This window comes from Rhinichthys klamathensis, unplaced genomic scaffold (genome assembly GCF_029890125.1).
Source record: "Rhinichthys klamathensis goyatoka isolate OS25496 unplaced genomic scaffold, OSU_Roscu_1.1 h1tg000289l_1, whole genome shotgun sequence".
NCBI lineage: Eukaryota > Metazoa > Chordata > Actinopteri > Cypriniformes > Leuciscidae > Rhinichthys > Rhinichthys klamathensis.
The window spans coordinates 729,530-757,283 of record NW_026606808.1 but is presented as its reverse complement, the minus strand read 5'-3'; the positions used below and the strand labels follow the sequence as shown (position 1 = coordinate 757,283).

General features: G+C 37.6%; 1 protein-coding gene across 1 annotated transcript; it reads left to right on the top strand.

The window, feature by feature from the left end:
* The first annotated feature begins 105 nt into the window (after positions 1-105).
* capn1b (calpain 1, (mu/I) large subunit b) lies at positions 106-26,676 on the top strand. The gene is made up of 42 exons (XM_056269727.1): positions 106-459; positions 1,395-1,464; positions 3,931-4,049; positions 5,269-5,402; positions 7,385-7,553; positions 8,448-8,531; positions 8,616-8,701; positions 9,342-9,410; positions 9,515-9,675; positions 9,825-9,988; positions 10,128-10,139; positions 10,253-10,464; positions 12,013-12,049; positions 12,772-12,837; positions 12,922-12,979; positions 13,055-13,119; positions 13,220-13,288; positions 13,378-13,456; positions 13,565-13,681; positions 14,274-14,332; positions 15,947-16,029; positions 17,089-17,335; positions 17,951-18,020; positions 19,917-20,035; positions 20,113-20,246; positions 20,321-20,489; positions 20,588-20,671; positions 20,758-20,843; positions 20,924-20,998; positions 21,445-21,605; positions 21,687-21,856; positions 21,958-21,969; positions 22,372-22,583; positions 22,758-22,797; positions 23,490-23,555; positions 23,633-23,690; positions 23,771-23,835; positions 23,963-24,031; positions 24,120-24,198; positions 26,182-26,295; positions 26,386-26,444; positions 26,564-26,676. Exons 1-42 carry the CDS (start codon positions 223-225, stop codon positions 26,588-26,590), a joined length of 4,266 nt encoding a protein of 1,421 aa, XP_056125702.1. The 5' UTR covers positions 106-222; the 3' UTR covers positions 26,591-26,676.
* The last annotated feature ends 1,078 nt before the right edge of the window (positions 26,677-27,754 follow it).

Sequence of the window (27,754 nt, the reverse complement as noted above, 5' to 3'; positions counted from 1 at the left end):
ATGGTCTCTGTTGTCGCAGCGATACAGTCGCTCAGCTGTCAGTGTATTTATGTTCACTCTTCCTGTTCTTCACTGTGTGCGTAAAAACGCGCAATAACTCGCTTATGACAGCCTGATGACCACTCCTAGAAAGTTTGGGGCGGAGAGTCACAGTAATCTAAGTTGAAGCATAAAGACAGTTGCACATTTCTCAGATTTTTTTTGGTTCTTCAGAAGTGGAAAATGTCGGGAGTCGCCTCTACCCTGGCCAAGAAGAGAGCGCAGGCTGCAGGGTTTGGAACGAACGCCAATGCCACTAAATACCTCAACCAGGACTTTGAGGCGCTCAGGAGCCAGTGTCTCGGCAGAGGGACCCTGTTCTCAGACCCGTCTTTCCCAGCCGCACCCGAATCCCTGGGCTTTAAAGAACTCGGACCCAACACGTCCAAAACCAGAGGAATAGTATGGAAAAGACCCGGGGTATGACTTCAGTATAAGTTTTAATACGGAGGGCATTGTTTGTGCGTTGTTGGTTAAACGGGAATTCCATGCATTTCCAAAATTCTGAGTTGCATTTATGTACAACGGTTTCACTTCGAACGAGAGTTTTCGTAGGCTACGTCGCGTATTTGCGTTTTAACGTCTGCGTTGTTTTTAATATTAGTACGTGCATCAGACTGACGTCTTGGCTGTTGCGTCTCGATTTTGTTTAGCGTCGCGTCAACAGCGTTGCGTTTTAAAGCGTACCAAAACAGTTCTCAAAACAGTTCTCTCAACTGGAGACCAGTGTGGGGATTATAACCTATACCCAGCTAACACAAAACTGTTTTCTCAGAACGTTTCGCTAATATTCATTTGAAGTTTTAAAAACGTTATCTCTGAATGTGCCATGGGCGTTAAAAACGAACGCTTTGAGACCAGATAAATTTGAACATACAAATAACCTTTAATGTTATTGCAAGCACATCGCTGAGTGCCTAAAGTCTTAAACGTCTTTTCACAAAATACTTTTTTTTTGTTTTTGTTATATTTAGCAGTAGCCTAAATGTTTTGCCTGTGCCACGTCTGATAATGACTGTTGGCTATGGTTCGCAAACATTTGAATAACTTTTCTAGTTAAACACATTTGAAAGCCATGTTAAAAAAAATAGGCCATACTCATATTTTATGACTTCTTATGGCCAGACCAAAATAATTCCCACAATGCATTATGTTGATTTGTTGTCTTGGTACATGGACCCCAATATAAAATGTATATACAATCTTACTGTTTTGTGTCTATATGCCCTCCTTTTCACTTTGATTACAATATAATTCATTATTGCAAAATTTGTCATGCTATATTACAATAATAATATTGATTGCATGCTATGATCCTGCGTTTCAAATATGGCTGTTTTTGGTGTTTTTTGCAGGAGCTCTGCTCGAAACCACAGTTCATCGTCGGTGGAGCGACACGGACGGATATCTGTCAAGGAGCTTTGGGTAAAAGGAAAATTCATTTTAAGATTTTGTGTGCTAATCCTCCATGTTTGTTTAAATGTCAAGAACCGTGCCTTTAGGTCAACAATACAGCAAACCGAGGCACATATCTCTTCTCGCCCTCCTTATCTTAATTCTTTAAACATAGGATACCTGCAAGTCAATTGCATATTAAACGTTTTTAAGTACCTCAACCAGTAATTCAGCATATTGCTCATTCTACTCCGTAAAAAAAGGCAACCTAAAATGTGCTTCATGCGGTAATACTATTGCGTGATTCATTATAAAAGGTAACAAGTTATTTACACTATTACTTGCAATGGAAAGTAAAAAATAAGTTACTTTTGTGCTACCTTTGGGGGGTTGGGTAACGCATTACAAGTAACGTGCGTTACGTAATCAGATTACTTTTTTTCAAGTAACTAAAGCAAATAACTAGTTTTCAAATAAGTAACACAAGTTACTTTTTTGTTGCATTTACTTATCTCACTTGCACAAAAAACGAGTCAGTATTCCTCAAAATGAATTAAAACAGTGAAATGCAATCTCAGAATATTACGCAAACGTAGCGCATTACTTTCCATAAAAAGTATGCATTTAGTTACCTCTTTTAGGTAGTAACGTGATATTGAAACTCATTACTTTTAAAAGTAACTTTCCCCAATATTGTTCACCATCATCTGGGACTCTCTCCTTGCTTATAGCTTAAAAGATATTTTTACTTAGGAAGTGCTGGACCTGTATTTCTATTTAACATAGTTTGCATGCAACAACAAATAGGCTGTATTACAAAAATGCACTTTTTTTATTTTAAATCTTTATTTAATAAGAAATACAATTTACAGACCCAAATCTACAGAGACACTACATGCTTATACATTCATCCTCACATTCATACCCCAAAAACATACATGAGAGAAGGTTTCATATAATTATAATAAACATAGAATATTATTCCATTTTTTGTTATATTCATCTAATTTAAAAAATGCACTTTTTAGTGTGGCATAAAACGGTGACGTGTAAACGGCCCCTCACTTTACTCATTTTTTGAAAAAAGTTTGATTGCGTAATACCCAATGCTTGTAAATCCGGTGGAGCACGTTACTTCTACAAAGGTGAATTGTGAACTTGACAAGCAAACACTCACACACACACACACTAGGGCGGGTCAGTATTTGAAGGATGCTGTTAACCTAGAGCTCATACCATTGTTATTATTGTTAACTAAGACTAGTTTTCACTAACTGAAATAAAGCTGAAATAACATAAAATACAAATATTAGATGTTGAAAATACAAAAATGTTGCCTTCACAACTAACCGAAAGAAAAAAAGTTTAGTAAATTCACTAAAATAAGTGAATAATAAAATAAATAAATTAAAGCTAAAAAGAAATGACAAAAGCTCAACAAAATGACTAAAACTTCAAATAAAATGAAAATAAAAACATAAAATATAAAAATGAAAGCTCATTTTAAATAGTAAATAAATACGGTAACAATTTACAATAAGGTTTAATTTGTTAACATTAGTTAATGTATTAACTAACATGAACTAACAGTGAGCAATACATTTGCTACAGTATTTATTAATCTTTGTTAATGTTCGTTAATAAAAATACAGCTGTTTGTTCATGTTAGTTCACAGTGCATTAACTAATGTTAACAAATACAACTTTTGATTTTAATAGTGTATTAATTCATGATGAAATTAACATTAACTTAGATTGATAAATGCTGTAGAAGTATTTTTCATTCTTAGTTCGTGTTAACTATAGCTAACAGATGTTAACTAATGAAACCATATTGTGTTATATATATAAGTGTCACCATAAACACTATAACAGTATAATATAAACAATCCTAAAATAACACTGGAGGTTCATGCCATTTAGCTTCACACTGCTAACTTTAGTAACGTCTCTCTCCCCTTCTATACTGTCTTTTGCCTCATTCCTTCCTGTGTTGTGTTTACCACTGACTGAATAACTGAGCCAAACACATAATGCAAACCACCCGAACGTAGAAACTATAGCCAGGGGGATTTCAAACAGTTATTAAAGGTTGCATTTAAAGAGAGGAAAACCTGGCTGTATTTATCCTGTAAAGTCTTAATGTGATACATGTGTCAGGCTGCAGGAAAAGCAGCCTATTGTCTTTAGGAGAGCGGATTCAAGTCTCTGCGTTTTCTGCATGCATCTGCTTTCTCAGACTGGCAGCTCACCACTTGCGTGACATGAAAACCACAATAGCTGCTCCGATTCGATCACGAGTTTGAGTCCCTCGAAATGTGTCTGTACTTGTTTGTCTGCAGGCATTTGAATGGGTTTAAAGTTGCATTTCAAATGCAAATCATATTCCATATCTGTAAAATACTGAATATGTGTGTGAGTAAGTGAATAATGTTTAAACTCCAGACAGCAGAGCTGTGTAAACACACAGTAACAGTCTCACTTCCTGTCTCTCAGGTGACTGCTGGCTGCTAGCGGCTATTGCTTCCCTGACCCTGAATGAAGACGTTCTGGCCCGAGTGGTGCCCGGCGGACAGAACTTTGACGACAGTTATGCTGGAATCTTCCATTTCCAGGTATCTGCAGTGTTTCCCCAAGTGTGCCACTATACATGTTACAATATAAAATCATTAGCATACTAATGAACAATACGTACATTCAATTTCTGGAGTGATTTGTTGCTTATTCCATATTAATATGCAAAAATATGTTACACTCTTATTTTACACTTATATACAGTATATCATGGAAACTATATTCCTTTACCATTATGTTTATGTGCTACATGGTTTTACTATTGAGGCTTGTTTTCGCCATGGAATAAAAAAAATAACAAGATGATTGTGATCTTTTTTCTCACAATTGCGAGTTAATATTTCGCAATTCTTATGTTTATGTTGTTTATGTCTTGAAACTTTTCCAAGAATTGTGAGATATGGGGGGGGGGGGGGGGGTGTTTATATCTCACAATTCTGACTTTATAACTCACAATTGGGAGTTTATATTAAGCAATTCTGAGAAAAAAAAGTCAGAATTGTAGGATAAATGTTTTTTTTTTTTTTTTTTTTTTTTTTATCAGTGGCGGAAACAAGCTTTTATAGTACCATGCCCGAATAAACATGATAATACTATAGTGAGTGTATAGTAAATGTTACGAGGAAAAAAACATAGTAACAAGGTAGGTAAAAAAAAAACATGTTTATAGTTCTTTATTTATTATAACAGTTACTGTTCTTTTGAACTTTCTATTCATCAATGAATCCTTTTTATATCAGATTCCATACAAATATTAAGCATCATAAATGATACACCAAATCATCATATTAGAATGATTTCTGAAGCATCATGTGACACTGAAGACTGGAGTAATGATGCTGAAAATTCAGCTTTGATCACAGGAATTAATTACATTTTAAAATGCATTCCAATAGAAAGCAGTTATTTTAAATAAATGTTATATTGTAAAAATGTTGCATATAACATCTTTTCTGTCCTATAACCGAGCCTTGATGAATGTTTAAATGGTAGTGCATATTGTAATATCATTTTACATGACTAAAAAACATGGTAATAGCATAATATATGTCTAAAAACCAAGATAATACATAGTTCATGTCCAAAAGTATGGTAAAGTATGGTAATAAAACTATACTGGTGTCCAGAAAAGCATTTTCTTATTGCCTTTAATGCAGAGTTCGACTCTTAAGTTTGTATATGGGTGTCTTTGCAGTTTAACACACATCTTGAGATCGAACAGATAAATCTGAGACTGCACCTTGTACCTTTGTCCTTCAGTTCTGGCAGTTTGGTGAATGGGTGGATGTTGTCATTGACGATCGGCTGCCAGTGAAAGACGGTGCGCTGGTGTTTGTTCACTCCGCCGAGGGAAATGAGTTCTGGAGCGCCCTGCTGGAGAAGGCCTATGCTAAGTTAGTGTTTGTGCATGTTGTTTCTTGTGTTTTTGTGTTTGGAAGGGCATTCATTGCGGCAGTTAGAACTGCCTAAACCAGAACGCCAGCTTATTTGTGGAACTTGCTTTCTAGGAAAACAACAAAAGAATTCTTTAGGGTTGTCAATTGATTTGATTACTCGCAATTGTTTTTGTTTGTTTTTTGTAATTATGGCAACACATTCAATTTGACTAAATTCAATTTGTAATATTTCAATCTAAAAATGTGAAAAAAATCACATCATTTTTTGTATTATTTATATTTTTTTTTAGACATTTGTAGCATAGACGATTCTACGCAAATTGATTCTCCACCTCAGACATTCTAGTGACTATAAGTAACTTTGCAACTACATGTCAACTTATTCTACTAACCTGAACCCTAACACCTAACCCTAATCTAATAGTCTACTAATACTCTAATGAGAGTTAGTTGACATGTAGTTGCAAAGTTGCTTGTAGTTGGTAAAGTGTGTCTAAAGTGGACCATCAAAAAAGAGTGTAACCGAAAAGACTAGTCTCAAAAAAAGTGGTTGTTGAACTTTGCATACAAGCACAGCAGGCTTTAACCACCGCAGGTGTATTCCTGGAATAAGGGTGTGACTGCCCTTGTTTAAAAAAAAAGAAAAAAAGAAATTTGGATTTAAAAAGGCAAATGCTTAAGAGTCTATGATTGGATCATTATTGCAGTGTCTATGATTGGATCATTATTGCAGTGATTATGATGTTTCTAGCACGTTTTATATTTGGCAACAGTTCTTCTAACCCTAACTGATAGAGAGTGTTGCATTTAATTTCTTAAACAAACATATAGGAAGAAAAATCATGGCCATATTCCAGGATGACAATGTCAAGATTCATCAGGCTCAAATTGCGAAAGAATGGTTGGGAGGGAGCATGAAGAATCACTCTCACACATGAATTAGGATCTATGAGTCTCTGGACAAAAAATGTATGCACCTCTTGATTGAAACATCACAACATTTATTTCCATTTATCGTTGCCAGCTGAATACGTAATGTCAACACCTGTTGTTTGTTGCATTGTGTGCAAGATTTCCTACTAATTTTGGAACCACCATGTGAACCATCCACAAGTGGTTATATCATGCACGAGCATTTATAATAGGGATGAAATTGAGTTCGGCAGTGATGATGTATTTTTGTAGGCCAACACGTAAGTTCACATCACCCTGGTTCCGTCGACAAAAACCCAATAGGATTCTACCATTGTCTTTTGGATTATTGCAGAAAACAAGCTATGCGACCAACAAAGGTTTATGATTCTTGCGCGTTTATCACGATAAATTTCACAAATGAGCACAACTTTATGAATTTTGAAGCCTAAATACTATTGGCAGAAATAAAAAGTTGAATGTAGACTATAAACGAACTACACTAGTCGCATGACTTCAACGTCACAATCACTGAGCTTCCGACAACTCTCTCAGTCTTTATTTAAGAATCATTTAACATATAAACATAACAAGGTTGTGAAAGCGGATTAGTGAGTAGCTTAGTTCATTTGTTAGCTGTGAAGACGTTTAATGTCTCTGACAACCACTGTAGTCCCATTTAGCTTCTTGTTAGAAACTACCTTTTTCAAGACAAGAAAAAGCTTTTAAAAATTCACACAGTTCATTATTTAATGTTGTAGAATAAAACGTGAAAATAGCTTGAGTTTGTGTTCACCACTATAGACCTTATTTCAGGCATTTAACCAAAAACCCATAAAAAAAAAAAAACCAAACAAACAATTGACTTCAGGATGATGAAGCCAGAAGTGCTAAAATGCTGATTTGTTTCTGTGAATTGGCCTACAATCTTTGTATAATATCAGACATGTTGTTTAATAGGATTTACTATAGTTTCTTTTTTAACATAGTTTCTGAAACGAAGGCCAAAGACATGTGCGCACATGTCGTTTCATAACTCTAACGGTGACTTTTATGGTTTCTGGCAGGGTGAACGGCTGTTATGAAGCCCTGTCTGGAGGATCCACCAGTGAGGGCTTTGAGGATTTCACTGGAGGCATCGCTGAGAACTACGACCTGAGTAAAGCGCCGTCCAACATGTTTCAGATCATCCAGAAAGCCCTGGATTGTGGAGCTTTGCTGGGCTGCTCCATCGATGTGAGATTCCTCGGCCTGCACTCATGACACTCATAAATTACAAGCGTTTTATGTAAATCTGTGTATGTTCGTAGTGTACTGGGCATCAAATCTAATAACTATTTACAGAACAAATTTCACTAGTGTAATGACACTAAGGAATTTTTACACCTGGTATTAAGATGCGTTTTTGTTGGTCGAAGCACAAGTGGAAGACGCTAAATACGGGTGTAAACGGAGTCTAAAACGTTTTGAGCTTGTCCATTTTCAACCACTTCCAGAGGAAAACGCATTAGACCGGATTGCTTTCGTAGTGTAAACGCTCATGTGATCGAATGCGTTCAAACAGCCGCACAAGACACCTGCTCTCCTCCTACTGACCTAATGCGTTAACATTATGGGAATCGCTCTAGCCAGACGGGATTTAAACTTTGTCGGCTGCGGCTGGAGGTCCAAGTCCGGTTTGAAGGTGAAAAACATACCAAACACAATGTTTTCTCACCATTCCTGATTTCTAACACACACTCACCGCGTTCGGTCTTGCATCTGTCAGAGCAGAAACGAAAGCTGCTGCTCTCCATATATTTTCCCATCATCTCCGGTCGTGTTCAAATGTAAATTGCTCAAGCTTATTTTCGTCCATTAGACTGAAAGATCTGAAAACCCATACATTAACCCGCCCATAGACCCTCCCCTCGAAGAAATCAGGACAGAAGTGTTTGAAAGTGGACAAAAGAGACAGATTAATCTCTCCTCTACTTGTGATCCGATTGACCAAAACGCAACTTAAAACCAGGTGTAAACAGGGCCAAAAAAAGTTTAATAGCCTTTGACCTGAATTTGGAAATAACTTCTGGGTCATGAGCGCCGACCTTTGTCAGATATCCCTGTTTAATGCTTATTTCTATTATGTAGATCACTAGTGCTTCTGATTCAGAAGCCGTCACCCGTCAGAAGCTGGTGAAAGGCCACGCCTACTCGCTCACAGGGGCGACAGAGGTATGAATAAAGTTATTGGCAAACCCTTTTTTAATGACAGAATTATTACATTTTGTCATTAGAGTACATGCTATGTTTCTTCAGGTGAACTATCGTGGCCGCAAGGAGAAGCTGGTCCGTATGCGCAACCCTTGGGGGCAGGTGGAGTGGACCGGAGCCTGGAGTGACAGGTACGCTTTGATTACCGCCAGAACCAGAGATACGACATAAGTTCAACGCTATACTAATATAATTAGCTAAACGTAACTGAAATAGCAGTTATTCAGAAAGTATGAGGTCGCAACCGTGCAGTGTCTATAAACTTGACTGTTGAAAATGGTCAGAAACGAAGGGTTTTTTGACTTCGTCAACAATAACAAAAACGAAATGAAAAGATTTAACTGATTTTAATTAAATCAAACATACTGTTGATTAAAAATATGACAGTTGCAAAATTTGGCGCATGAATTAGTGCGTAAAATCTATATGCAAATGTTTTCACGAACAAATCATGATTCATCAATAACTTTCCCAGCCAACATTTCCATGTGGGCCTTTGATGGGCTGTCACTTGGGCTCTGCATGGGCAACCTAAATGAGGCCCAGAGAAATTTGTCCACCGGCTCCACATGGCCCACATCTGTGTTACCCCGTAGGGGGCATGATGGGCCCATAGTGGGCTCTAAGTGGGGCCCATTTGGGTGCCAATTACTTTTACTTTAATTTGGAACTTATTTGGAAACGATAGCATGAAACATCATCATAAAACATCCACATCAAACACTGAACTGCTGATGGTTATCTGAAGTGTTTATTTCTTCTTTCCTTTAGTTCATCCGAATGGAACAGTGTTGCGGCTTCAGAGCGACCTAACGTCAACGCTGAGGATGGTGAATTCTGGTGCGTTTACAATCTAAAGTCCATTTACAACTACAATATAGGGTATTAAAAAAGTTCAATACATTGTATTAAATAAGTATAACATGTTTTCTCTATTTGTTTAGGATGTCATTCTCAGAATTCCTAAGCCATTACTCTCGTATAGAGATCTGCACCCTGACCCCGGACACCCTCACCAGCGATTCGGTAAAACACTGGGCCGTGACTAACCACGACGGCGCTTGGAGGAAAGGCTCCACCGCCGGGGGCTGCAGAAACAACCCTTGTGAGCAACAAAAGAACTGCAAACACACTAAATCACCATTAATCAGATTCAGATTTCAGTGCAAACAAAATGATTCACATGGACAAAGTTTGGTTGGTTTGGTTTGTTTAATAATATATTGCTGATGGCTGCATCCATTCATTGCTCAGACACATTCTGGATGAATCCTCAGTTTGTGATTAAGCTGGATGATGACAATCCAGACGATAATGAGCCAGACTGCAGTTTCGTGGTGGGTCTGATCCAGAAGAACCGACGCCGCCTAAGGAAAATGGGAGAGGACATGCACACTATCGGCTTTGCTATTTATGAGGTGGGGGGAGACACAAAGAGCAGTCTAAACATTGTGATTATGATGGATGGAGAGGAAAGGAACACATGTGCTTCAATAGATCTCCCAGATTACATTTGAACAATATCAAATCAATGTGTTTTTTTGTTTGTTTCCACAGGTACCTCCACAGGTAAGCATTAAACTACAAAGAGGGGTGGTGATTTTTCCCTTGACCAATCATATCTGAGAATTCACATTAGTCACAGCCTTCCTGGCTCGCTGATTGGCCTTTGTCTCCATCAGTTTCAGGGTCAGCGGGACGTGCACCTCGATAAGAACTTCTTCCTGACGCACGGACAGAAAGCTCGCTCTGAGACTTTCATTAACTTGAGAGAGGTCTGCACGCGCTTCAAATTGCCTCCAGGAGAATACCTTGTTGTGCCTTCCACCTTCGAAGCCAACCTGGACGGAGACTTTTGCCTGCGCGTCTTTTCCGAAAGACAGACCGAAACACTGTAATGTATCACCTCTGTGTGAGGTTTCCCTACTTAAAGGAGAACTCCGGCGCAAAATGAACCTTTGGTCTAATTACACATTGTTACCTAGTCAACCGTTATCTGAGATTTGTTTTCATGATTATCGAATGTAAATAGTTTTATCTCTAAAAACAGTTTAGCCGATAAAGCTAGTATAACGCTAGTAGGCTATATTGGGCATAGTGTAATGACAAATAAAAATTGCTTGTTAATACCACTAACAAGGCTCAAAATAGCCCCACACTAACACGGTAGCATAATGAGGGTCCCTACCTTCAAACCGAAGCATTGAGAACTTTGTCTGAGTCCAGACAGTTTAATAAGAAGATATTTTATACATACAGTCAACTTCGCGTATACAGGCAGAAGCCATCTTTGAAAAACAGTCTCTACCAGTTGATCTACGAACGCCGATCTAAACTGTTTTTAGAGATAAAACTATTTACATTCGATAATCATGAAAACAAATCTCAGATAACGGTTGACTAGGTAACAATGTGTAATTAGACCAAAGGTTCATTTTGCGCCGGAGTTCTCCTTTAAAGGCACAACATGTACGATTATTTGGGCCCTATTTTAATGCGCAAGAGCGCTTAGGGAGTGTCCGAATCCACTTTTGATTGTTTAACGTCGGGAAAAATGGTTGGCGTGCCCGGTGCATGGTCTAAAAGGGTTGTCTCTTAATGAGTAATGGGTGTGTTTTGGGCGTAATGTGCAATAAACCAATCAGAGTCTACTCTTCCCTTCAAAAGCCAGTTGCGCTCACGCCATGGCGGATTGCTGTTTACATGGCTAAATTTGCAAGCGGAAAAAATTAACGCTTCCCTAGCGAGGAAACGGATCTTCTCGAGGTTAAAGCGCACAAGCAGACCATCTACGGGACAAAGTGTACACGCGTTGTCGACCCACCTATACGCGCATATTACTAACGCACTTTTTAAATAACAAAAAAATATTGCGCCATTTAGACCAGGTTTCAATTGGTCAATGGTGCAGTCTATTTCAGTTGTCTCAAAATAGCAACGTGCCAACAATGCGCCTGAACAGACCAGCACGCCCATGGGTGCAGAAATGGACGCAAATGCATTTGCTATTTAAACAACGTGGCGCAGGACGTGAAAATGATAACTGCGCCGGGCTGAAACGAGCAAAAAAACACTTGCGTCGTGCTTGGCGCCGCATTTCGCCAGGTGTATGATAGGGCCCTTGGATTTAAATATCCAAAAACCATTTGAACGATGTTTTATTGTTTCCAATAATGTTTAAATCCAGAGAAATCAGCATTTTTTTTTTTTTTTTTGCTGATTGCTTTCCATCGGCTGTGGAGGTGAAGACGACAACTCCCATGATTTCACACACATTCACGGTGTCATCAAGCTACGCCTTTGTTGTTCTTTGAATAAGCGAACTCTAGCGGCGAAACTTACATACTGTGCCTTTAATGCCAATATGCAAACTGAATGTATTTTTATTTCAAATACTTGATTCTGAATTTATTTGATTGGAAAATCTTATGTTTTCTCCTAGAATATGTGATGACCCTGTGGATGCTGAACTACCTGATGTAAGTAACTCAACAGACTGCTCTCAAATAAAATAATGTAACGCTCTCAAAAGTCAACAGCATCACATTAGCTATGCTTCCTTCCAAAGTTGCTAATTCAGTTCATGCGAGAAAATTGGACTACCACATAAAACATTTGGGAATAAAGCACCGTTTCTATCCCATGTGTTAATGACGAACAAAATCGTCACTTCTAGGGAGTCCAGTTATTTAGTCACATGATCTGTTGAGTCACATGTTTTTTGTTGCCCATCAAAGAATTTATTCGGTAAATGTGCTTCCATCATAGTTTATGACCGTTTTCTTATCGGATATATATTTTTTTTATTCACATTTTAAGATTTGAGCCGCATCTTGCCGTTTCCATCCAGCCTTTTTTAATGCTATATCCTAAAATTTGCACAAATGGATGAAAACAAGCTACTTGCTTTTAAAATATTTTCCACAGCCTGTCACATGTTTAGTTATATTACTAGTAGAAATGTTGAAAATTATTACTAGTAAATTATCATTTTAATTTAATAATAATTAATATCTAATAGTAACAATAATAAATGAATAAATAATAACAACAATAATAAGAATCAATGAATTAAAAACAATCATCCTCATCAAGCAATATTAATATTTTGGGGTGTAATCAACATTTTGACACAAATGTTGCTGATAAATCGTATTGAACTTGGAACTTTCCTTTAAACTGTGCTTCTTCATGTTTTCAGGAGACTGTCTCAGACGCTGAAGTTGAATCTGGATTCAGAACCATGTTCGTGAAACTCGCTGGAGCTGTAAGTGGAGACGACTTGTTATGCGGTAAACATTTATATATTCTGAAAAGCAGAATCAGAACTGAAGCTTTCTTCTCTCGGTAGGACATGGAAATCTCAGCCTCAGAGCTCATGACTATCTTAAACAGAATCATCGCAAAACGTAAGTACTCCCACATCCTTTAGTTTACACTCGAGCTCTAAGGAGGAGTCTAAGGAGATGTGCGTTGTTTTGTAGGAACTGACATAAAGACAGGCGGCTTCAGTATGGAGACGTGTCGTGTCATGGTGAACATCATGGATGTATCCTCTCAGCTGCTACTGCTTACATTTTTATGTTTGTGTTAACTTGACAAGGATTTATGTGTTGTTGTATTGTAAATGTCCCTTAACCGTATCTCAGGACAGTGGGAATGGAAAACTGGGTCTGGGAGAGTTTGCTACTCTGTGGAAGAAAGTGCAGAAATACCTTGTAAGAGATCCTAAAACCCAGAAGCCTTTAACATGATTAACCATTTAACATTATTTTGAACATGTTGTCTTATTTGAAAATCACCCCAGGGAATTTACAAGAAGAATGACATGGATGGTTCAGGAACCATAAGCACTACAGAGCTGCGTATGGCACTGAAAGAGGCCGGTAAGTCAAGCCAGACTCAAAAACTCGCACACATACAAGCAATAATCTCATTTTGGGGGTGAATTTTAATATTCATGACTTGTGTTTTATTTCCCCCCCCCCCCCTAGGTTTCTGTCTGAATAACGCTATATTTCAGCTGCTAGTAGCACGTTACGCTGAGACAGACATGACCCTTGACTTTGATAACTTTGTGGCCTGCCTCATGCGTCTGGAGATGATGTTCCGTAAGTTCCTTGAGTGTTCGTTTAACACATATCTTGGAGTGAACACATTTAATCAAGTTTAGATTTAAAGGTAGGGTAGGTAATCAAACTCAGACTACCTCCTTCAGGTAGTCTCGGGTTTGGTACCTCGGGGCGCTCCCAGGTCCACATGACAGCTTTCACATTACCGATTTTTCATGCGAGCCGTGCCCCTGATCCGAACTCGGACAGTGTAAAAACGCCCTTAGTTTGTGTGCTTATGATTTCACTGCATTTACGGGCAGCAAAGCAAAATTCTAATAGTTTTTAAATGTTTTGAACAATAATTACAGATAGAATATTCGACTATTAATGCACACCCCTAATATGTACATGTTTTAATATTTAGAGTACTTCTGTTAGATTGTGAAGAGAGTTTCAACCATGCAGGATAACAAAAAGTGTTTATGAAAAATTGCCTACTGTGCCTTTAAAATCTGCATAGACAATATCTGCAGATTCTGTCTAGAATTATGTCTGCATTTGATGTTGGGTCAGCGCCTCCTGTAGTGCTGGAGGTTTTGTACAGGTACGTCTCTGATCTGATCAATGTGAATGTGTCTCTTATTCCTAGGGGTGTTCAAAAAGCTGGATGCCCACAAAAGTGGCTTCATTGAGCTGGACTTTCAGCAGGTTTGTCACTCTATAAATTTTTTTTTTAATGAAAATATTTAAATAAATAAATATTTTAACAAATTTTCTATATTTTTTAGTGGCTGAACTTTACCATGATTTAGCTGACTCGCCAACAGACGGACCACACCACTCAAGAATGAATTATTAAGATTACATGTGTTAAACTTTTAAAGATAGGTATTTACTTTTATTTTTTAAATTTTCTATTGCACTTTTGACCAGTCTTCCAGATTTGACATGATTTTATCGTGCTTGACATTGTCACACTATTTCCGTTTACAAATGGAGGCATTGTTGAACCGGGAGAATCTTAACCACTGTGTAATAAAACTGTGTGCATTTTTTTTTCTCCAAAGAATATTATTAAACACTTTTGAAACTGTACGAACTCGTATTTTTGTACATGAATGGAAGTTACTAAAGAAACACTTCCGGTCCCTTTAAGGCTCTTCGTAGAAGGCGTAGTACGTTTGACGTCTCAGCTGTCAATCATTCGCTAGTCCCGCCCTCATAGGCGTGGCCTTGCACTGCGGTACCCTGATTGTTGTCTCATCTGCACGGATCCGTTCATCATTCTCTGTTGTCCGTCATTTTAAAACGAACCCGCTGGGCTGATAACCATAACGACAAATAAACGGTGGTAAGTTTTGTTTAACTTTTCCGTGTTACACGATATCCGTCTGTAAACCTCTGCCCTATATTTCTGGCAAGTGACGAAACTATTTTCTTATTGCTTATTTGTTTCTACCGGTGTTGTGAATCGATATTAATAATTGTAAACAAAGGGGTCACATTTAGGATGTGAATTTTTTTTTATATATATATATATATATATATATATATATATATATATATATATATATATATATATATATATATATATATATAGCCCTATATATATATTATGAACTAATTTAAAAAAAAACAAGATACTGATAGCACTATATAAAGCAGCATGAGTGAATATGTGGTGAATATTTGCAACTGTTTTTGAGGGTGTGTTCATTCATCATCTAAAACAAACACTAGAATGCTGATGCTCAGTCTGGCCTATTGATTTCACATCACTAAGTCAGCTGACATTGTATCAGTAGCCAGTGCTGTTTACATTCCACATGATATGCCCTATTACACCTCGAAAAAATCCACAGACTAGTTAAAAGATTGTTATTTTGGTATAGTTTTATGTTTTGGAGAACATCCACTGCCCTTTTAAACCTTATATAAATATATAAATTAACAGTTATGTGTACATTTACACACTTGTATGCAGACAACAAAAAAAGTATCACATGCTAATATTGTTAAGTAGCCTACTTTGGATTGCCATGTAACAACCAAAGTACAAGAATCTACAGTATACACAATGGTATCAAAATACCATGGTATTACCGTCTGTTAGCATCACTGTACCATATGAACATGAATTCATCGTAGCAAATTAGCTATGAACTGATTTCTCTTTCTGATCAATATATTTCTAAATGATCCTTTTCTCCTCAAGCCCACGGCCCTCACAAGGAACTGAAGGTATATTCACCATCTTGTCTTTCTGTAGTACCAGTTTAAATTAAGGAATGATAATTACGTAAATATGGACTAAATTAACAGTTATCTCAGCTGGGTGTATGGGGTTTCCTTATAACGCTTAGAGAACTGCCCTCCATGGACATTGCATTGTCCATGAAATCATAGTAAACAGGGTCTGGAAATCTGCAGAGCTAATGTTTAACCCTATTACAAGACCACATGAAATTAGCCAGTCATTAGTAAACCTCTCTCCACCCTCAGTAAGGCTTGTAATCGAGTGTCTGTTGTAGAGGGCATTTCTCTCAGCACGCTGGACTAAAAGCCGCATGAATGCTGCAGCACTATTAATGGCAAAGTGGGTGACCATAAGCGAACATAAGCAAGCATCATAAGCTTTTAGCAGCAGCACTTTGCGCTAAACGCTCAGAGACATTGAACGCGTGCTGTCGAATTATTGGTGCTATTCCTGTGCTAGCTTCTAGTCTCCAACTACCATACGCACACACTTTTGTTTTGTTTGGTGTAGCGGTTAAAGCTCTGGACTTGTGATCAGGGGGTTGCTGGTTTGATTCCTGCAAGAAGCGAGGCATAAGCTATCATCATTTAAAGCGATAGTTCACTAAAAAAATTACAATTCTGTAATTTACTGTCCCTGTTGTTCCAAACCTGTATTTCTTCCATGGAATGCAAACAGAGAAATGTTGAATAAAGTGCATGTCTTTTCCATATTTGACCCTGGATCACAAAACCAGTCACAAGTCGGACGGGTATATCTGTGGAAATAGCCAACAATACATTGTATGGGTCAAAATTATCGTAAAAATCATGAGGATATTAAGTAAAGATCATGTTCCATGAAGATATTTTGTAAATTTCCTACCGTAAATATATAAAACATTTATTTTTGTGAGTGAATGCAGCACAATCGCGAACATAAATGGACAACTTTAAAGGTGATTTTTTGTCAATGTTTAGATTTTTTTGCACCCTCAGATTCCATATGATCCTATCCTAACAAACATACATCAATGGAAAACTTATATATTCAGCTTTCAGATGATGTATAGATCTAAAAAAAATTTTTTAAATGACCCATGTGACTGGTTTTGTGGTCCAGGGTCACATATTGAAAGTAAATGGAGACTGTGGGATACGGGTTTGGAACAATATGGGATGGGATCTACTTTGTGTTTACATGACTACCTTATTTTGGTGCACTACAGTATGTTTTCAATTGGAGGAGTGTCGTCGCGTATCTACAAGGAGCGCTTGCAGGCTGAAGGGATGGGAAGCAATGACAATGCAGTCAAGTTCCTGAACCAGGACTACGAGGAGCTGAGAAGAGAGTGTGTGGAGAGCGGCAGGCTGTTTGAGGACTCCTGCTTTCCCGCCGTGCCCCAGTCACTGGGCTTCAAGGAGCTCGCACCAAACTCCTCCAAAACACGCGGTGTGCAGTGGATAAGACCCACTGTGAGTGTCGCAGAGCACAGTCTATACAATCAGCATGGTAGAAACCACATACAACTGGATAGTCACTGAGGGAACACGCTTTTATTTTGTTTTTGGCACATTTTGACACTGTCAGTGGGAGCAAAAAGACTGAGCTAGACTCGAACTCTCATGTCCCACCTGAGAACTAAGATGCAACATCTGGTGCTAATTACCAGGACACATTAGAAATTGAGAGTTAAATTACTTTGACAAGCAAAAATTCAATTTTCCCCCTTTTCTCAAAAAAAAAGAAAGGAAATATCCATATGCTGAAACATTTCATTCATTTATTTAAATTGTTTAAGTTCTTCATACAAGCAGCAAGTAATGTAATTTCTTCATTGAATCATCAAGGAGTGTTATATTTGTCTCGGCCTGTGTATCATTGTCAAAACCCAAACAATATTTTCATAGGCAAACTGACAGTATCCAACCTGTTCAATATACTGTATGTATAGACTTGTTTGCATCTCATATATTAAAGACAGAAATTGTCTATGGTTGATATGTAGTCATGGGTGAAGTGTGTTATTAGGTTGACAGGGAGAGTATCACACTTTGGCTGAGGTGTATTTGCTTGCGTAATGTTTCCAGGAGCTGTCGAACAATCCTCAGTTTATAGTTGGTGGAGCCACTCGGACAGATATTTGCCAGGGGGCTTTAGGTGAGTATGCACTGTACGGGCCTGGGTGTGTATGTTTGTGCATGCTTGCACACGTTAACGAATGTCAAAAGATTCATTTGTGCTTCACTGCAGTTTGGGTGATCCTACAGCTTAAATCTAAGCAAAACAATGTCTACAACCTTCACACATACTGGCTGTCAAATGTTGCCACACAAATGAAGAAACCGATATCTCCCAATGTGTAATTAAAAGTAACTTGTTCTACATCATATATTTGCAGAAATTCATCAATGTATTGTAGACATAAAAGCATAGGTAGGCTACTAGCATTAATTTGCACATTAGCATGTTTTTATTAACATGGATGTAAATGTAATATAATATTATATTGCATGGACGATAGATAGATAGATGGATGGATGGGTGAATAGATGGATAGATAGATTTAACTGCATATATTATATCATTTGAGTTTATTACAGTTGGTTTTATGAATGGATTTATGACAAATCCCACTTAGTCGAAATCTGATTCATTATTCTACTATGATCACAACGCATAGTGTTTTATGTCGCTTCTGACAGGAAATGTGTGTTAGGGGGTTGGATGAATGTGTGTGTTTGTTTCCTGGCTGGTGGGAGTGTTCAAACACGATGCCTGAGTGGTGAGTCACACAAACACGGGTGTAGCATTAGAGAACTCTGCCAATGCTGGCTGCAAGCCACAGCCCACAGTGTGTGTGTTTGTGTGTGTGTGTGTGTGTGTGTGTTTGTTTGTGAGGCTGTGGGTGTGCACTCATTAGTGCCGAAGTTTGAACAGCAAACACTGGGTGGAGTGGGATGGGGAAGCTTATCGCAGAAATGCATTTTACCTTTCAGTTAGCACATAGAAAAGAACCTCCTCAGACAAACGGGTTTGGCTTTGCCAAGGGTGTTTGAGATAAAACAGCATTCATCCAGAGTAAATATAGAGTAGGCCTAGGCTACGGAAGTATCTCAAACACATTCTCCTCCCCCTCTTTGGCCGTGGGTGGAGGGCTCCCCCTCATGGGTCATTGTAGTAGGCCTACACACATTATATTTATCATACTAGTTATTGTTTCTACAGAATAGCTTCTCAAACATTGAAGAAGAATTTTAATTTTGAATTAAAGTAGTACTGTAGTATTAATTGTATTTTTTTTTTTTGCTAAAACTGGTAATGGTACATTTTTATAAGGGTAATAATAGGTTTGAAAACTTGTCTCCAAAATTAATTGCAAAAAAACCCCAACTTGTATTTGTGCTTTCAGCACTCTCCTCATCTGCCATTGGTTCACCAGACAGATAGCCCCGCCGCAAACTCATGCCATTCGTTGAACAGTTGCTATGCATCAGTTCATTCATGAATCCAGTCTCTGAATGGCTATAAATCTCTAAATCATCATGAATTCAAATTAGACTTCATATTTTTTTATGGAATGTAAAATATTGCACTTATTATAAATTGTTTATAAATGCACATATTTTTTCATAATTCATGTGCCCTCATGAAAAATAACCTCCCCTCCCTCTTGCAGCATCATCTCTTCTCTGATGATGCGTTTACTGGCATGAGGGCGAGGCAACCTGTCACTCACATGAGATCGACCAATAGCAAACCACAACCATCCAATTAATTCCTGATTGACAAAATAAAGTCGCACCCTACATTTTTCTTCTTCGAGAAGCCGTTTTACTCGGATATAAGCCACAATAGGGCAGAAAAAAACGTTTGCCGCTTCAGTTTCATGCAGATTTAATAGTAAAAAACGTTCAGTTATCAGTTAAGTTTTCAGTTATAAGCGTTGTTGTAGTACTTAAGGCTCTTTTTTCCTCAGAATGTCTTGCCCTATAGGCTTGCACTGTAAATGAAACACAGTAACAGTATTTTCTGTGGTAATTTTTCTCCACTCAGGTGACTGTTGGCTGTTGGCTGCCATTGGGTCCCTGACTTTAAACGACAAGCTGCTTCACAGAGTTGTACCTCATGGCCAAAGCTTTACGGACGAGTATGCCGGCATCTTCCACTTCCAGGTGCACAGCCGACTGTTAATAAACTATATTTCTTTACCTTACCATGCACTAATGTTTGTTGTTTGCTTGTTGTGCAGTTCTGGCAGTTTGGCGAGTGGGTGGACGTTGTGATTGATGACCGATTGCCTGTAAAGGATAAAGAGCTAATGTTTGTTCACTCAGCAGAGGGAAATGAGTTCTGGAGCGCCCTTTTGGAGAAGGCCTATGCCAAGTGAGTCTCTTCCTCTCTTTTCTTCTTCTATGTGGCATTTATAGGGACCATAATGTGTGTGTGTGTGCCTGTAGGCTGAATGGCTCATATGAAGCTCTGTCGGGAGGTTCCACCACCGAAGGCTTTGAGGACTTCACAGGTGGAGTGGCTGAGATGTACGAGCTGCGTAAAGCTCCCAAAGACCTGCACCGCATCATTGCCAAAGCCTTGGAGAGAGGCTCACTGCTGGGCTGCTCCATTGATGTGAGTCCCAACAGCGCCTACTACAGGCCTGGAGACACAACTCAACATTTATGGATTATCCAAATAAAGATGCGTTAAAAAGTGCGTTTGTCTGGTAGATCACCAGTGCCTTTGACATGGAGGCCGTGACCTTTAAGAAGCTGGTGAAGGGGCATGCGTACTCCGTCACAGGTCTCAGAGAGGTCAGGATCACGTCTAAAATGTATCTTGAGCTCATTAGTTTATCATTTTAATCATTTGCATCAATCTTTTGTTGTTTTAATTTTAGGTGAATTTCCGTGGCAGAAGAGAGAGGTTGATCCGCATCCGAAACCCTTGGGGGCAAGTGGAATGGACAGGGGCCTGGAGTGACAAGTGAGTCAGCCAATCAGAATGAATTTGAATGGACTTGCTATACCGGTCATGCTCATAGTATAACACTTATACATTTCCAGTTCTTCTGAGTGGAATGGAATTGATCCAGCAGAAAGAGAGGAAATGAACAACCACATGGAGGATGGCGAGTTTTGGTAAATCTCCTGCATAAAAATCTGATCTTTATGGATTATGCGCTCTATATTAGGGCTGTGAGTTACTTCCAAGAAGAAGTGATTCTGAGATGTTGGGAGTCTAGAGTCGACTCCAAAGCTTGGGCTTCAGAATTAATCAAAATAAAACCGTAATTGCAATATGGCTCAGTGCGATTATTAAAATGCGAAGGCTGTGATTTAATTGAATAAATATATGAGTTGCGTGTTTCAGAGTGAAGCGCGAAACTGTGTTCATTTATACGTGAGCAGCTCATTATCTGCCATGTTTTTTTCTTAAAAATCGAGAACAATAGTCTGGAATCAGTTCTTGGAATCGACTCCGATTCCAAAAACTCTGGAATTGAATCATTTCTATTTCCCGTGTAAAGTTTTCCTTCACAGAGTTTTGCTGTGATGCTGATGCTTTGCTTCTCTGCCCACATCAGGATGTCATTTGAGGAGTTCAAACGTCAGTTTTCTCGTCTGGAGATCTGTAACCTCACACCAGATGCTCTGAGTGAAGATTCTCTAAATTTCTGGAACACGATTAAGTTTAATGGGACCTGGAGGCGAGGAAGTACAGCAGGGGGCTGCAGGAACCACCCCAGTGAGATTAATACACAATGAAACTTATTCATCAGCTAAAACATACTGCATTACACACTTAGTTTGGTGTCTCTTTTGTCAGATACATTCTGGATAAACCCTCAATATAAGATCACGCTACAGGAGGAAGATGATGATCCTGAGGATAATGAGGTGGCCTGCACATTCATGGTGGCCTTGATGCAAAAGGACAGACGGCGTTATCGCAAGCAAGGACAGGATATGCACACCATCGGCTTCGCCTTATATGAGGTTTGAGGACAAAAATGAAGATACAACACTCACAGACTTTGTTAAATTTTATGGTTAACTTATATCATACCTAATTTCTTGTCTTTTATTCCTGTTTTTAGGTCCCAGAAGAGGTATGTCATCTTTTCAGTTTTATATGAATCTAAAGTTGAAGTGTATAAAATACTTTGTAATCTGCAGAAGCTTTTAATTAAGTCATTTCTAGGTTGATATTCCCCTAATAGTATAAACACTGTGTCCCTGTGGTGTTTTCAAAATATTGCTCTGTTTGTTTGACTATTTCGACCAGCCCCGCATAGTAACAGCGGCTTAACCAATGCCGTGCGTTTGGGGCGGAGCTATCTGTTTAACTGACCAATGACAGACAGGGAAGTGTTCAGGAAACCTGTTTGAAAACAATCATTTTTTTCATCTGTTTGGTGATGCAGAAATTACAGACTTCACCTCTAAATTACATTCATAAACTGTATTTTAAAAACTTGTGATGTTAAAAACTCTATTTCTTCTGTTTTTAGTTTCGTGGCTCCCAGAGTGTTCACCTCAAGAAGGACTTTTTCTTGCGTCAATCGTCCTGTGCGCGGTCAGACAGCTTCATTAATCTGCGAGAGGTCAGTACGCGACTGAAACTGCCACCGGGCGAGTATCTCATTGTCCCTTCCACTTTTGAGCCTGGAAAAGAGGCTGACTTCGTCCTGCGAGTCTTCACTGAGAAACAGTCAGAAACTCAGTAAGTGACTCGACCATTCAACTACAACAAACACCAGTAGTATAAATAAGTAGTTTAAAATATTGATATATTTAATTATTTAGCTTTTTTGGACTCGCCTGTTATGCATTTCATTGTGCAGCATCATTATATTGAAGCAAACTTAATTTTATTTGTTTCATTTTTTTTTTTCAGCGAAATGGATGATGAGATTTCATTTAACCTGGAAGATGAAGTAAGGACTTTTCTATGGAAGCTTGTTTTTGCCACAGAATTAAAAAAATAAAAAGATAATTGCGACCCTTTATCTCACAATTCTGACTTTTTCTGATATAGAGATATATCTGATATAAATCTCCCAATTTTCACTAAATTTTTTTTTCTCACAATTGCTATCTTTTTTTCTCACAATTGCGAGTATATATCTCGCAATTCTGACTTTTTTTCCAATCTCAATTCAGAATTACGAGTTTATATCTTGCAATGCAATTCTGACTTCTTTTCGCAGAATTGTGAAATATAAACTGGCAATTTCGAGTCATAAAGTTCAATTCTGAGAATTTTGTTCTTGAAATTGCCAGTTTATATCTCACAATTCTGAGAAAAGAAGTCAGAATTGCAATGCGAGATATAAACTCGTAATTCTGAATTGTGAGATCTGAAAAAAAAATTTGCAATAAACTTTCAATTGCAATTTTGACCAAAAAAGAATCGCGAGATGTAAACTCACAACTGCAAGAAAAATGTCAGAATTGTGAGATAAAAAGTCGCAATTACCTTTTTTATTTTTTATTCCATGGCAGAAAAAAGCTTCCATTCTTTTCTGATATTGCAGATGATAAATCTGAAGAAAAAAAAAGTCCATAGACTTACATTTAAGGAAGGACCAGTGTATAACCAATATATAAATGTGTGTTTGATCCACAGGAAGAGGTTTCAGAGGAGAATATTGATATCTCTTTCAAAAAAATGTTTTCTCAGCTGTCAGGAGAGGTGTGTATGTTTGCGTGTCTTGATTAATGATATTGTGTATTCCATTAGATTTAAACTTGATCTAAACTCTCTTGTAGGACATGGAGATTTCAGTTCATGAGCTCAGGACCATTCTGAACCGAGTGGTGGGCAAACGTAAGCTCGGCTGAGGTTTTCAATTGTTCACGTCTGGTCTGTGTGCTTGAGAAACACCTCTGCTCTTCTGTGTTCTGCAGACAGGGACTTAAAGACAGACGGGTTCAGTATGGAGTCGTGTAGATGCATGGTCAGCCTGATGGATGTATCCTCTGATTCTGAAATGCTAACGACTTTTGCTTATCAGATTGTATACTGTATATATGCATTGCGTCAGATTATTAATAAGTATTTAGTTTATACTGTAATGTGCCTTGACTGGTCGAACTCAGAAAGATGGCAGTGCACGGCTGGGAATTGTGGAGTTCCAGATTCTGTGGAATAAAATCAGGAAGTGGCTGGTGAGAAACTGAGTGGTTCATCAATCACATATCCTTCCCTACATCCCATAGTATGGTGGCAACTCATACTCATTTATCTCATTTGCAGGGCATTTTCAGACAGTTTGATCTGGATAAATCTGGCACAATGAGCTCCTATGAAATGCGCCTGGCTGTGGAGTCAGCTGGTAATAAACCGTTTTTAATGTTCATCTTGTGTGGCCATGATGTTCCTGGTTAGAGATTAAAGATCAAATACTGATTTGATTGTGACAAGCTCTTTATCCCAGTTTCAAAGCAAACTGATTTGGAACCTATGGAAGCTTTTTTCCGCCACAGAATAAAAAATAAAAAAGGTAATTGCGACTCTTTCTTTATCGACTTTTTTTCCTCCGAATTGTGTGATATAAACCTGCAATTGCGTGTTATAAAGTCACAATTGCGTGTTATAAAGTCATAATTGCGTGTTATAAAGTCATAATTGCGTGAAAGTCATAATTGTGAGTTATAAAGTCAGAATTGCGTATAATAAACTCGCAATTACGTTATAAAGTCAGAATTGCGTCAGTCGCAATTGCGCGTTATAAATTCAGAATTGCGTGAAAGTCATAATTGCGTGTTATAAAGTCATAATTGCGTGTTATAAAGTCAGAATTATGAGTTATAAAGTCAGAATTGTGAGTTATAAAGTCAGAATTGCGTATAATAAACTCGCAATTACGTTATAAAGTCAGAATTGCGTCAGTCGCAATTGCGCGTTATAAATTCAGAATTGCGTGAAAGTCAGAATTGCGTGTTATAAAGTCATAATTGCGTGTTATAAAGTCAGAATTGTGAGTTATAAAGTCAGAATTGTGAGTTATAAAGTCAGAATTGCGTATAATAAACTCGCCATTACGTTATAAAGTCAGAATTGCGTCAGTCGCAATTGCGCGTTATAAATTCAGAATTGCGTGAAAGTCATAATTGCGTGTTATAAAGTCAGAATTGCGTGTTTTAAAGTCATAATTGCGTGAAAGTCATAATTGTGAGTTATAAAGTCAGAATTGCGTATAATAAACTCGCAATTACGTTATAAAGTCAGAATTGCGTCAGTCGCAATTGCGCGTTATAAATTCAGAATTGCGTGTTATAAAGTCAGAATTACGTGTTATAAAGTCAGAATTGCGTGTTATAAAGTCAGAATTGTGAGTTATAAAGTCAGAATTGTGAGTTATAAAGTCAGAATTGCGTATAATAAACTCGCCATTACATGTTATAAAGTCAGAATTGCGTCAGTCGCAATTGCGCGTTATAAATTCAGAATTGCGTGAAAGTCAAAATTGCGTGTTATAAAGTCATAATTGCGTGTTATAAAGTCATAATTGCGTGAAAGTCATAATTGTGAGTTATAAAGTCAGAATTACATGTTATAAAGTCAGAATTGCATGAAATTCGCAATTGCGACTTATAAATTCAGAATTGTGTGATATAAACTCGCAATTGCAAGTTATAAATTCAGAATTGCGTGTTATAAACTCCCAATCACATGTTATAAAGTCAGAATTGCGTCAAAGTCCCAATTGCGAGTTATAAAGTCAGAATTTTCTGATTTAAACTCGCAGTTGCATGTTATAAAGTTATAAACTTTTTTTCCTCAGAATTGCGAGTTTAGCCTATATCACGCAATTCTGACTTTATAACTTGCAATTACGACTTTCATGCAATTCTGACTTTATAACACACAACTGCAAGTTTATAGGCCTATCACAATTCTGAGAAAAGAAGTCAGAATTGTTAGATAAAAAGTCGCAATTTAAATTGTTTTATTCCGTGGCGGAAAAGCTTCCTATGGGAACCAGAACTGAATCAAGAGCTTGTGAATCAAAATCGGATCAGATGATCTGTATGGATACCCATGCTTAATCTCGATTACAGATGTCTTTAACAAAATGATTTCAATATTTTCAGTTATAGTGACCATTTTACTTGCACATGATTTCGAGGAATCGAGGCTGTTACTGTATGCTTTAAAGTTAATTAATTCAAAAGAGTCATTCTTTAAGTTTTTATGCAGCCACTGTAAATCAATATTGGGATTTTAAGAACATATATTAGGATCATTCAAATTAAATGGGTGTTTAGTCAGTGAAAATCGATCGTTTTACCAGTGCCTATTTTCTTGTCCTAAGGTTTTAAACTGAATAACAAGCTTCATCAGATACTGGTGGCGCGATATTCCGAAGGAGATACAATTGACTTTGACAACTTTGTCTGTTGCCTGGTCAAACTGGAGACCATGTTCAGTATGTCATTTACATATCTATTTTTTTATTTTTTATCATGTATTCGCTAATATTCCACTAAAATGTCTCATTGACTGTCGTATTCAACAGAGTCTTTTAGAGAGCTGGATAGAGAGGGGTCAGGCATCGCAGAACTCAATATAAGCGAGGTGGGTAAAGTGTCTCCTATGTTCTTCAACATGGCGGGACATATAATTGATAGTGTATTAAGTCTTAATATTGTATATAAAGGAAATGAAGTCGTTAACCCTCTTGCTGTCCCTAACAGTGGCTGTACATGACCATGTGTGGTTGATGTGTTAAGAAGAAGATCATATCGTGCTGGACTAGAAGGGCCGAAATCACACTCCCTCAACCGCAGCTTTAAGCCATTACACCCCCCCAATAAAATACTGCCTTAAAACACATCCAACATAACCATCACATCAGCTGAGGGCACTATGCTTTTTAATTAAAACAGGACACCTCATTATGCAAGATGCGTTTATCAATTATGAACCACTAAATGTAAATTAATACATATATATATATATATATATATATATATATAACAGCTTTATTCTAAACTGCATGCCACTAACCTTATGCTGTAAGATATTTTATTGTACCTTGCATATGTAGCTTAACTTAGCATTCTGAAGTTTGCACCATTACGGCCTTGATATTTAAAGAAATGTTTTACTTGAGATTCAGAAATTGATCTTGTTCGTGTATGATTTTGTTAGAATTTATGATCACTGTGATTTGCTGTGCAATTATTATTTATATAAAAGTAACTTATGTTCTTATAGGATGTTCGGGGAATTATGCTAGATCCTTTCTTTTATGCTGCTTAATATGAAGTGAAAATAAAGGTTACATTTAACTTATTGGCATGTTATGTTTTTAATGGCTATATAGCTATATACTGTATATATAAATTATTCTGGATAAATTGAGAACCACTATTTTTGGGGGGTTCATATAGAGATTACAATTCTGAACAAACAACTCAACAAAATAACGTAATTTACTAGAGGTTCTGACAAAATTGTAATAGCTGCTGTCTATTTAAAAATGATTATTTGTTTGATTGAATTATTCTCCCTTGTTGTAAATACTTCACTTCTATCATTATTGAATGAATCAGCGTTATGAACACCTCTTGAGTGAATTATTCAATGATACATTTTTTAGCTGTCACTTGTCGCCACTTAACTTACTGGTGTAACAATGTAATTAATACAATAGTTATTTGAAGTACCGTTACAATTAAAGGGTGATTTGCTCTATCGTTACCATTCACATCAGTGTTTATATCTTAACTAAATACTTTTATCCCGGTACTTCTGTGATCATTTGAATAATTGTAACATAAATAACCATATTGTGATTTTGAAAGGACTGTTTGTGAATGTGGGTGTGTGTGTGTGTATAGGGGCTCAGACATTAATAAACACGAATCAAAATCAGTGCGATT

What these genes read in the sequence shown, in the direction of transcription:
- capn1b (XM_056269727.1), top strand. Translation starts at nt 223, where the DNA reads ATGTCGGGAGTCGCCTCTACCCTGGCCAAGAAGAGAGCGCAGGCTGCA. An exon ending in TGGATGCTGAACTACCTGAT is followed by an intron (nt 12,050 to 12,771) that starts GTAAGTAACTCA and finishes TCATGTTTTCAG; the next exon opens with GAGACTGTCTCAGACGCTGA. An exon ending in TGCTGGGCTGCTCCATTGAT is followed by an intron (nt 20,490 to 20,587) that starts GTGAGTCCCAAC and finishes TTTGTCTGGTAG; the next exon opens with ATCACCAGTGCCTTTGACAT.